General features: G+C 38.7%; 2 protein-coding genes across 2 annotated transcripts in view; both read right to left on the bottom strand.

Moving 5' to 3' along the window:
* The window catches only part of urahb (urate (5-hydroxyiso-) hydrolase b), a 464,718-nt gene that overhangs the window by 421,758 nt on the left and 30,644 nt on the right, over nt 1-12,316 (bottom strand). The window lies entirely within an intron of this gene.
* Nucleotides 152-11,362, bottom strand: afg3l1 (AFG3-like AAA ATPase 1). The gene is made up of 17 exons (XM_083545659.1): nt 11,180-11,362; nt 10,781-10,958; nt 10,468-10,555; nt 10,280-10,362; nt 9,594-9,743; nt 9,409-9,483; nt 9,079-9,203; nt 7,833-8,106; nt 7,609-7,746; nt 7,277-7,430; nt 3,549-3,656; nt 3,292-3,417; nt 2,791-2,901; nt 2,498-2,613; nt 1,556-1,756; nt 1,254-1,448; nt 152-1,124 (listed from the first exon to the last, which is right to left on the bottom strand). The coding sequence occupies exons 2-17, from the start codon at nt 10,916-10,918 to the stop codon at nt 900-902; spliced, it is 2,307 nt and encodes a 768-aa protein (XP_083401785.1). The 5' UTR covers nt 10,919-10,958; nt 11,180-11,362; the 3' UTR covers nt 152-899.

Below are 12,316 nucleotides of genomic sequence, written 5' to 3'. Positions count from 1 at the left end.
CATATTGTGAAGTTGCCACAGAGATTCACACAGTAAGGTTTAGGTTTTTTTCTCCCCCGTTAGATCATCCGAGTGCCTTTTAGGTGTCAGTCCAATGTAATCCATAACTACTAGTGTCATCCAAAGTATAGAATATAGAATCTTCAAAGTATAATTTTCACTTACAGACTTACAAGGTTTTAATTTCCAAATAAATGAGCAAAAATACACAACTTTTATAATTGCTAAAAATCTTCAGGAAGGTGGCATAAGCATGAATAATCAGTGTTTTAAAATACAGAAACTGACTTAAAAAAAAAAAAAAAACAACATTTTGTGAACCCATATTTTTGACATCCATGACAGACCATGAAGCAATAGAACTCTTCACTTGAATAGAAGTGTTTTGGAGAAATTAGGCTGTTTAATTTAATAATTACAATATACAGGTTTGTCAAAATGAGGATTTTAGATCACTCTTTCAATGACATAAATACACAGCATCATCTCTTCTCTTCCCCTTTTATAAAGAGGATTTACAATAACCTTTCACTGTAAACATTTCAGTCCATCAGCTAGCTCCTAAAACTTGTGAGATAAAAAAAAAAAAAAAAGGTGAGGTCATTTATTCAACATTATATATATATAAAAAAAAAAAAAAAAAAAAAAAAAAAAGGAAATGAAATGAAATGGTGTGAAGAGGTCAGCATATGATTTTCTATGCCTTGATTTCTGCATCTACTGGTGATTAAGGCATTTCAAATGTTAATACAAGCTGCTCATTAACATGTTACAAAAGCTGAAATGTAGCCATGTCACAACATCTCTCATCAGCACAGAAAAAAAAATCTCCTCAGTGGGATTATCCTAAAATGAGTGTAGCCGGATACGAGAGGAGAATTCATGGTCTCATTTAAGTTTTAAGCTGCCTGCTTCTTTTGGGAGATTTCATCATCATCCAGGTTCTTCTCCTTTTCTTGGTTCCAGTCCTTTAGCCCCTCAGGTAGGCTAGTGTCCTCCTCAAAGCTACCTGTGCCTTCCACAAACTGCTCGTAGGTGGATTTCTCAGCAAACGGTCTGGGACCGAGCAGCTCTACCATATCAGCTTTGTGCAACACCTCTTTTTCCAGGAGACGTTTTCCCACCTGAACAAACACACACACACACACACACACACGACTCTACCTGGTCACCTGAATAAATTACAAATAAACACTCCAGAGTAACCATCTGCTCTCATCTTACATTAATGCCTGCTAATGAGAGGGTCCTACCTTTTCAACCAGGTCATATTTCTCTTTGATGAGAGTCAGAGTTCTTTGGTAGGCACTGTCCACCAGCTCTCTGACCTCCTTATCGATGAGCTCTGCCGTGGCCTCGCTGTAGGGCTTCTCAAGCATCGTGTCGCCCCGCCGCGGCAGATCAAACGACACCTGGCCCACCTTTTCATTCATCCCAAACTGCACAATCTACGGGACGTGAACAACGAGAAGACCATTGAAAAGCATGAAATCGAATCTACTGCACAAGTAGCTCAAAACACCAGAGATTGACTTCCAGAAGCCGTCGTGTATACCTGAGCGTAGGCCGACTGTGTGACTTTCTTCAGGTCATCCTGAGCACCGGTGGTAATTTTGCCAAAGAAAACCTGCTCAGCCACTCGGCCACCCAGCATCATGCACATCCTGTCAAACAGCTGCTCCTGAGTGTACAGGTACTGCTCTTTAGGGAGGTACTGCGCAAAGCCCAGACCTTTCCCACGTGGAATAATAGAAACCTGACAAAAATCAGTACAAGCAAAACTTTTCAATACCTTTCTTGAGTGAACGTGCATGACCGAGCTACACGGTGCTCTTTTCATCCTTTAAAAAAAAAAAATTATAATTTACATAAAAAAAAAATATCTTCCACCTGAACTATATTTATATACACATTTATATATTTATACCGATCAGGCACAACATTATGAACACAGGTGAAGTGAATAACATTGATTATCTCTTCATCATGTTAGTGGGTGGGATTTATTAGGCAGCAGGTGTACAATTTGTCCTCGCGGTTGACGTGTTAGAAGCAGGAAAAAAGGGCAAGCGTAAGAATTCGAGCGAGTTTGACGAGGGCCAAAGTGTAAAGGCTAGACGACTGGGTCAGAGCAGCTCCAAAACTGCAGCTCTTGTGGGCTGTTCCTGGTCTGCAGTGGTCAGTCTCTATCAAAAAGGCTCAAGGAAGGAACATTGGTAAACCGGAGACAGGGTCATGGGCAGCCAAGGTTAATTGATACTTGTGATAAGTTAACAATGTGTTTGAGGCATTAAACACTTATAGGTATAGGAACATTATATTAGCTTCCAAAAACAAATGAATAGGAGCTTTTTTGACTTTTCAGTAACATCCACTATTAAAGATTTAGTAAAACAAGGACAAGGGTGCTCCCTGTGACTGTGCGTGCAGCTTTGTGCTGAACAATTTTGATACCTCGTACTACAGGTCTGTAATTCAATTCTGTCTGTATATTTACCTTGAGCAGTGGGTCTGCGTGCTTGAGGAACCAGCCCACTATAGCATGTCCAGCCTCATGATAAGCCACCGTCTTCTTCTCAGTTGGTTGCAAGACTTGCGTCTTTTTCTCGAGACCTGAACAAAGCGAACACAAAAATGTATTCTCTATGGATAGTGAGAGAAAAATGCAACAACATTGTTCTAAAAAATGTTTTATAGGCCACCGATTGTAGGATTTGTGCCAGCACAGATGCAGCAAACAACAAGAGTACAAATCAGGGTCTATGGAAGCTTGCTGATTTCACAGCTCACCTCCGATCACTCGGTCAATGGCCTGTTCGAAGTGTTTGGTATTGACAGATTCACTGAGATATCTGGCAGCAATAAGGGCGGCTTCGTTACACACGTTTGCAATGTCGGCTCCTGAGAGGAGAGAACAGAAACACACCGTAATCATCGATACATCGCAAGCCATTCTAGCCTTAATATAAAAGGGTTACAGGCTGAAAGTCCACAGTTAGAAAACACATTTGATCCTATTTGCTGTCTAAGAACAAAAAACATTTCAGTAAAAAGAAATGCTGCTTGAGTCAGAACATTATAAATTTGTTTTAATTGAAATATAAAATGTTATATAAAGCAATCTTTACAAAAAAAATAATACAATTGTATCCATAAGGAGAAAGATGTGTTTATACACCTACTTTAAATAACGTTTATCAATACCTAAGATTATATACAGTTCATTATTTGTTAATATTTTACAAAATGTTTCTTATTATGTCATCACATATAACTTATTTCCCCAGTCACCTGTGAAACCAGGGGTGGAAGCAGCCATTTTCCTCGCCAGGGCATCTGAGTCGAGTTTTGGGTCCAGTTTTAGAGGCCTCAGGTGAACCTTATAAATAGAGGCTCTGCCTTTTATATCAGGAGGACCTAAAAGATTTACACAAATAAAATGTTTTTGATACTAATTGACCTACATATGAATTTACTACAAATGTTACAAACTATAAATGCTGTGGAACAAAAACACATTTAAAAGAGTAAGAAGATCATAGACAGACCTACATATATCTGCCTGTCAAATCTCCCAGGCCGCATCAGAGCAGGGTCCAGGACATCTGGCCGATTTGTACCGGCCAAGACCACAACATTCGTACTGCTGTTAAAACCTAGTGGTAAGACATGAATGACAAATTCTCAGGAAAAAGAAATGCAAGTGTTAGGTTAGAAAAAAAAACAAAAAACAAATCTTAATTCATGTTCTATAAAATATCTTGTGGAGTAAAATAGAAAAAAATATAAGCGGGTGAAAAAAGATAAACAAAAAAAAAAAAAACAACACAGGAAACATCTAAAGGAGAAAGGATAATTTAAAGGAGAAAATAGTCATTATTAGAGTCCTAGTGATAAATTAAAGACAATACTAAAGAAATGAAACGTGGATATATTTTATAGTCAATGTGTAGCTTATATACAGTACAATAGTTGCTGAAATGTGAGGGGTGTTTGTGTGCGTGTGTGTTTGTGCATGGTCATACACACCAGAGGTGGGAGACTCGAGTCATATGACTTGACTCGAGTCAGACTCGAGTCACAATTTTCTGGACTTGAGACTTACTTGACTAAATCTCTGAAAAGACTCGACTTGACTTTAGACTTGCTCCTTGTGACTTTAGACTTGACTCGGACTTGTGCCTATTTACTTGAAATGACTTGTGGAAAATAATTTTTTTCAATTATTGTGATTTTTTTATATATTTAAAAATGAACTATATATTTTCCAATAAGTCGGCGAACCCAAGCTACTCTTCCGCATGCGTAAACCGCTAGACGCTATCCGGAAGCCGCCTGCCAAAACAGCAGATCCCTCCGCGAACAAGACAACATGGACACCGCAACAACACCACCAGCCCCAGCCCCGAGGATAAAAAATTTGAAGAAAAAAAAAAAAACACTACCTCACTTGTACAGTAAGATTTTTTTTTTTTTTTCTGATATTGATATTCTACTTTGAGTATGCAACCCATTGTTTGGTGTCTGATGAGATGACAGAGTATACTTTACACTTATAGGTATTATTATTACTATATGTTGAGATGGGGGCATGTGACTGTTCACTCCATGTTTACACAGATACATCAGGGTATTCATAGATAGAAATGATCCAGTTAAACAGCTGTAGTTCTGACTCCTCCTGAGAAGGGAACATCAGCACATTCTACTGTCTAAAAAACTTACAATAATATGAAATTCCCATATAAATGTTCTTAGTTTTTTTTAAGCGTGTTCACGTTGGCCTAATTGGATTAAATTGAAATGTTGAATGTTTTTGTTTAGTTTACACTTTCATAGGGGACATTACAGCAAAATAACAATATGTAAGGCTAGCACAAGATGGGAAGAGTTTTATTAATTCTTGTTTACTTGTTTTTAATTTATTTTTATTTTAGAGCATTTAAAGTGCTTAACGATATTTTATTACACACAAGTTAATTTATTTATTTTTGTAACCTATCATCAGCCCTCTGTGTCTAAATAAGTAATAAAAAGTTCCTGAGTTAAAAAATGTGTCAAACAAATCTGTGTGACTTGGTTTGACTTGATGACTAAGTTGCAACTTGACTTGACTTGACTTGACAACGATTATGACTTGAAAAAAGAGTATGACTTGACTTGACAAAGCGTATGACTTGACTTGACAAAGCGTATGACTTGACTTGACAAAGCGTATGACTTGACTTGACCCTTACAACAGAATGACTTGACTTGACTTTGACTTGCAATGTCAAGACTTGGACTTGACTTGAGACTTGCATTTAGTGACTTACTCCCACCTCTGATACACACACACACACACACACACACACACACACACACACACACACACAATTATATACAGTGGTGTGAAAAAGTGATTTCTTATTTTTTGGCATGTTGCATGTCACACACTAATGTTTCAGATGTGCAGTTATTAAATGAAGGTTTTTATTATTGGGAAAAAAAAAAATTCAAAACTACATTGCACTGTGTGAAAAAGTGTTTGTTCCCTAAACCTAATAACTGGTTGGGCCACCCTTAGCAGCAACAACAGCAATCAAGCGTTTGTGATAACTTGCCATGAGTCTGTTACAGCGCTGTGGAGAAGTTTTGGTCACTCATCTATGCAGAATTGTTGTAATTCGCCCACATTGGAGGGTTTTCGAGCATGAAGCGCCTTTTTAAGATCATGCCACAGCATCTCAATAAGATTCAGGTCAAGACTTTGACTAGGCCACTCAGCCATACAGAGGTGGACTTGCTGGCGTGTTTTGGATCATTGTTGCTTCAGCTTGAGGTCACAAACAGATGGCCAGACATTCTCCCCCAGGAATTTTTGGTAAACAGCAGAATTCATTTTCATTTATCACAGCAAATCTTCCAGGTCCTGAAGCAGCAAAACAGCCCCAGACCATCACACTACCACCACCTTATTTTACTGTAGGTATGATGTTCTTTTTCTGAAATGCGATGTTACTTTTACGGCAGACGTAATAGAACACACACCTTCCAAAATGTTCAACTTTTGTCTCATCAGTCTTTTCCCAAAACTCGTCAGTATTTTCCCAAAAGTCTTGGGGATCATCAAGATGTTTTCTGCCACTCCTGGGAAGGTTCTCCACTGTTCCATGTTTTTGCCATTTATGAATAATGGCTCTCACTGTGGTTCGCTGGAGTTCCAAAGCTTTAGAAATGGCTTTATAACCTTTTCCAGACTGATAGATCTTAATTTCTTTCTAAATTTCTTTGGATCTTGGCATGCTGTCTAGCTCTAGATCTTTTGGTCTACTTTACTTTGTCAGGAAGGTCCTATTTAAGAGATTTCTTTCACACAGGGCCATTTTGTTTTCCCTCAAAAATAAAAACCTTCATAATATATACACACATATACTGACTTTCTTATACAGTGGAACCCGGTTATGTCGCCGGCGTAGGGGGTTGCCAAAAAGCGTCGAGATAACCGATTATTGAGATAAACGAAAAACCAATATGGCAGCAATATATTGAAGTGCTTGAAATTTCTTTATGTACATGATGTGCGTTAATAAATGAGAATGTGCATGCACGTGTTTTTGGAGTTTTTTTTTACACAACAGCGTTGCCGCGATTTGTTTGATGAAGGCATGCTATAAAAATGTACATACATGTTTGTTCACACCAAAAGGCATATGTACACCAACTAACAGCAGAGATTCACCAGTATACAATACAAACCACCGTCGATTCTCGATACGAACCTTTATTATATTCTCCAACATTGCAAACACAAAGATCGCTCACAAAATCACAAAAAACGTGCGGGGTGTAGTTCGTTTTTACAAAAAGCTAACCAGTTAACATTAAATTCTCGAGTCATTTCACTCCGACACACAGCTCTAAAAAGTATCCAACACCTGTAGCATCTGTAAGGCTGGATTTTTCCGCCACTTCTGCGAGTACTGCTGCGGCTGCACAGTGCCGTCTCACAACCGTATTTTCGCGTATATAAGATGCACCCTGGGTGAGGGGTATGTAAAACTTTCTATAAGACGCGTCATATATACGCGAAAATACGGTAGTCAGATGGTGACGTGGCAAAAGCCGGCGATTGGTCATGCGGATCGAGATAACCGACGTTAAGTGGCAAATTTGCTGATGAGAAAATGCTAAGACAAAGGCGGTTCCACTTTAAAAACGTCGACTTAATAGGGTTGGCAAATTAACCGAGGTCAAGATAAGTGGGTTCGACTGTAATTAGTTGCTCTATACATACCATCCATTTCAACAAGCAGCTGGTTGAGAGTGTTCTCCTGCTCACTCTGACCACCAAAGTTTCCTCCACCTCTCTTCCTGCCAACCGCATCAATCTCATCTATGAACAGGATGCATGGAGCGTTCTTCCTTGCCATAGCAAACATGTCCCTTACCTGAAAGAAACCAGTGTAAGAAATGAAATTCTGTGTTATTTTTAAATCATTCCTTAAGATAAAGACAGTAAAGTCAGTAATTGTGTTTCTAAATATTCCATGATGCAAATGACATCTACCAGAAATAAAGTAAAACACATTCATGGCTGACACAAAACACTTTCAGTCACCAACTCACTCTGGCTGGACCAACCCCCACAAACATCTCAAGGAATTCGGAGCCATTGACAGTAATAAAGGGGACATTGGCCTCTCCGGCAGTGGCTTTGGCCAGTAGAGTCTTGCCTGTTCCTGGAGGTCCTGACAGAACAGCTCCCTTAAAATACACGAGCATAAACTTACTTAATCGCATTCTTGCATACAAAACATACTTTGCATAAAGTTAGAAAAGACCTTATATACCTTAGGGATCTTAGCACCTAAATCCTGGTACTGTTGTGGGTTCTTCAGAAAGTTGACAAATTCAAGGATCTCCAGTTTTGCCTCCTCACACCCAGCAACATCTTTAAACTTTACATCTATATTGTCCTTTATCATCTTGGCAGGGGATTCGCTCATACCGAAAAGCCCACGCCCCTTTCCACCAACTCCACCTCCACCCATTGATGCTCGTCGTAGAGTGAAGAGCAGAAAACCAATCAGCAGCAATGTAGGAATGATGTTCTTAATAAAAGACCTGGAGGGTGATAGACACCTGTGAAATTGCTTTGTTTTGTATTGATTTCTCCATTTTGGTATTATAGGTGACAGGAAGTAGTCATACAATATTAGTACCGTAATTTCCGGACTATAAAGCGCACCCATATATAAGCCGCACCCACTGAATTTGACAAATATTTTTATTATGAACATAAATAAGCCGCACCTGTCTATAAGCCGGTGTCTACACTGAAACTAATGAACTTTACACAGGCTTTAACAAAAGACAGTATCTGTAACACGGTGTAACGGGTGAAATATGTTGTGGCTCCTTTAGGAGCAGAGCGGTATTTTGGGAATAGCCTGTCGCCGCTTTTTACCGATATTACTGCATGTGTGCAAAACCGAGGAATATGTCCTTATTATTTTCTGATGCTGATTTCTACGTTTCTTTGACTAACCCGTAACGCTGTTGCCAAGAAAAATAAAAAAGCACGAGTTTTGGAAACCTGTCTGTGCTTATATGATTTCTGTTGCAACTGGAGTTAGTGAGCTCTCCCTTCACCCGGACTCAACGCGTTACAACGGCTTGTATCTAAACAGTAGCCTACCAAGAAAGTCATTGTTCACTGTCTTCCTCCTTCCTTTCACAAATATTTCTTCAAGTTTTTCTTTTGGCATTGTGCGTTTAAAAAAAACCTTTTTTTTCTCCCGATGCTGTGCAGCTCAGAACACAGGTGAGGTGCGTTTTTTTCGTTTCCGTTCGGAAATTTCTTTGGTCTAATGTTATAGGTTCAGTTTTTTGGCTTGAAGTTTGTGAAACCGGGAAAAACCCAGGAAAAATTCATAAATAAGCCGCTTCGTTGTTTTTTTGAAAAAAAAAAAAAAAGCGGCTTATAGTCCGAAAAATATGGTACTCGTAATCTAAAGCAAATGATAAAACATTTAGTCTCAATGACGAACAGAAGGCTACCATACTTTGTGCTGGGTCTCACAAACGGACTCTTACCCGTCAATCTTTGATCGGTACACCACTGCCACTCTGTTCGAAGGCTCCAGTCCCAATTCATTGTGAGCTGCCTCTAGATTTCTCTCAAAAGTGTCTACACTACCAATGTTGAACCATACATAGCTCTGAAAAAGGGAAAGCAACTTAACATCATAGTAACAATAACATTTAATAAATGATTTCTTAATACATCAATTACACTGTTTACATATAATAACAATAATGAAAAAAAGGTTATGTGCATATGTAACATGTAACCTTAGTAGTTAGTAACTTGATTATTTCACATATGATCATTACAATTTGGAACAATTAAAAGATGCAGCTTACTCCATCTAAAGCATCGACTCCTGGGACTAGGACGACCTTTACAAACCGCTTGTTAATGACCTCCAAATGATCAACCTGTACAGAATTAGAAAAAAAAAAAAGATTCAGCATGTGACGTCAGATTGCAAACACAAAAATTTAAAAAATGTTTTGCTCTAAAAAAACAAAAAAACCATCATTCTCACTAGTCCTCTGGCCAGGTAGCGATGGACAAAGTCTTTCCAAGTAGTCTCGATTCCTGGATCACGGAGGAACAAGTAAAGCAGGGCAGATGCAACACCTGCTACTGTGACCAGCACGTAACGAAATTCATTATCATCCCAAGGAATATCACCCTGACAAACAAACAAAAAATTAATAAATGTAAGCTATTCAATTTAATGAGTTTCAGTGGCTGTCAAAAGTTTGGAAAAACTTAAGTCTTTGATCATTAATGAAACTCATTAATGTTCCTACTGGACTTGAACAGTGCATTTTGGTGAATTATTCAGCTGAAAGCAGCTCATCTCAAAAGAGTGTAGCTACAGAGCGAAACACACTGTTCACAGATCCTTCATTGAAATGTGTTTTTTCCCTCCTCATTTTGTACATTTGTGTTGATGAATTTTGTTGACCTGCAGCACCATTAGGAGACAGAACAAGCATCACCATTACTACTCATTAATGAGATTGGAATCCATCTTGACTGAATGAATGTTTGAGAATCAGGCAGAAAAAAAAAAAAAACATGTTGGGTCATTTTGACTTCTTCTGGTTAAAACATTATTATACAGGAAGCGTTAAACTCTGAATTTCAGTGTTTTTTCCCTCATGACTAGATAAGCTGTGAGAATGGTTTCCCAAATCTACTGTACAAAAGACAGATGTTAACCTGTTGTAATCGGCTTTTCCAGTCTCTCTTGCCTCCTTTCTTTCCATCTCCTCCTCCTCCGCTCGACTGGCGTCCAGGCCCACCTGGTTGTCCAATTGAAACAAAGGACAGGACATTAATGTAACCCTATTGTACACACAGTACACCTTTACTCCTCTGTATTACAGCATGTCTGATGACTGGCTCACTTTTAGAAGTGTCTTCTGTATACAGTATTGATGTAGACCAAGGCTTATTTAAAGTCCATAGAGGGTTCAGGTCATTCAAAGTCAGCTTCTGAAAGAGATCCAGATGTTTAGATGATGGAGAGGTGAGAGCAGGAGGGGGTTTAAGAGGGGAAACAACAACACAGGGCAAATCCATGCCAAGTCATCGTGATCATGTCAAACTGAGTCTATCACAGGGTTCACACCTGTTTCTAAAAACAGTAACACAATTCGTTTTTTTCCACAATTGCTTCTATTAGGGCAATGATACATAATAAAGAACACGTGGTCTTACCCTGTGAGGGTGGAGATGTAAGCGGGCTGATGACAGTTTTCCGAAAGCGCCGGTGAGGAAAGCGCGCTGTAAAGTCCTTCTCAGGCCGAAGCGAAGAGGAGCAGCAGCCGCTGAGAGCAAGCCGACCATCAGAGTCATTCTCCTGCCTGCACCTCCACCATCGGCCTCACCTCAAACCCTTTTTTTAAAAAAAGCAACCACCGGCTCACACTCACTCACTCACCCGCTAGCAACCATGCTACCCGCTTTCCTAACACAAGCAGGGAATGTCAAACAGCAGAAGGACCTTTAAGGTGCCCATCAAAATTGCCTGAACATATTTGTAATAAACCAAATAAAAAAAACACAGATATTTTAACACAAGTAACGAATTTATGTTAGTGACTAAAAGATATGTACAATAAAATGTCTTCTCAGATAAGCCTAATTGAAAGCTTGCACGTCCAATAAGCACAACGTTGGTCGATTCGAAGGTCCTTCAGTAAAGTTCAGTCTGAATTCACTCCTCCTCACTTCCACTTGAAACCCTGCCTCTGTTCACTGAGTCACAAACTGTAGGCTGAAATCAATAAAAGGCGATGCTAAAAGGCTTTTATGCTAGCTCATAAAATCTTTTTAAAGTTTTTTTATATAACAATGTGATTGTGACACGGACATAACCCAGTGTCTCCAGTCTTACAGTAGGATAAGAGGCTTGTGACATGTTAACTAGATGATGAAACCTGAATGAGAGTTACATACGGGCGGTGGATGACAGAGAGGGGGAGATTGAATGATGTGGAAATGTACAATTAATACACCTTTTTTCACCTTTCAGAATAAGGAGTTCAATGAAGAAGAAACTGAAGAAGAACATGTGTGCCATTCAAGAATTTAGTTTGGTTTTCGGCATGATACAAATCTAACAGTTGTGTTACAGAAAAACTAATGTCAGTGTTTCAAATACACTTTGTGCAGACGTAACATTGATCATATAAAAATTATACAAATGATATGCTGATTAAGGTGTTGAATTATATAATCAATTGTATGTTAGTGACTAAAATTGCTGCTGTATATTGTTTAAAAGTTCTAAAGGAACTCTCATACCTGAAGCACAACACTGTTTTCACTACCATGCACTCTCACACTGCATGTACATGACAGATGTCATTTACTCTGTATCCCTATTTAATACTTGTACTGTCTGTATTCTCACATTGTCTATATTGTCTTGTATAGTCCAAGCTAAGTGTGTTGTTAAATGCATGTAATGAAATATCCTCTCAGATAAAAAAAAAACAAAAACAAATGTCTGCACATCCCCTGTTGGTCGCACATCTTTGGAAAAACCATGTATACATTTAGTCTTTTGCAGAATTTCCTGAAGTTAAGCGTTACAAGTAATTAAGTTGAACATCTGATTAACCAAGACTACAAATCATGCTGTTTGTAAGTCTTTTAACCAAACTAGATTACAAAGAATAAATAAGTTGAGGAATGTCATGTTGCACCATGTCTTGGAAGAAACGAACAACCTTCAAACATATTGACAGC

This window comes from Silurus aristotelis (genome assembly GCF_946808225.1).
Source record: "Silurus aristotelis genome assembly, chromosome: 7".
NCBI lineage: Eukaryota > Metazoa > Chordata > Actinopteri > Siluriformes > Siluridae > Silurus > Silurus aristotelis.
The sequence above is the reverse complement of the archived record's forward strand: the minus strand, read 5'-3'. Positions and strand labels throughout refer to the sequence as shown.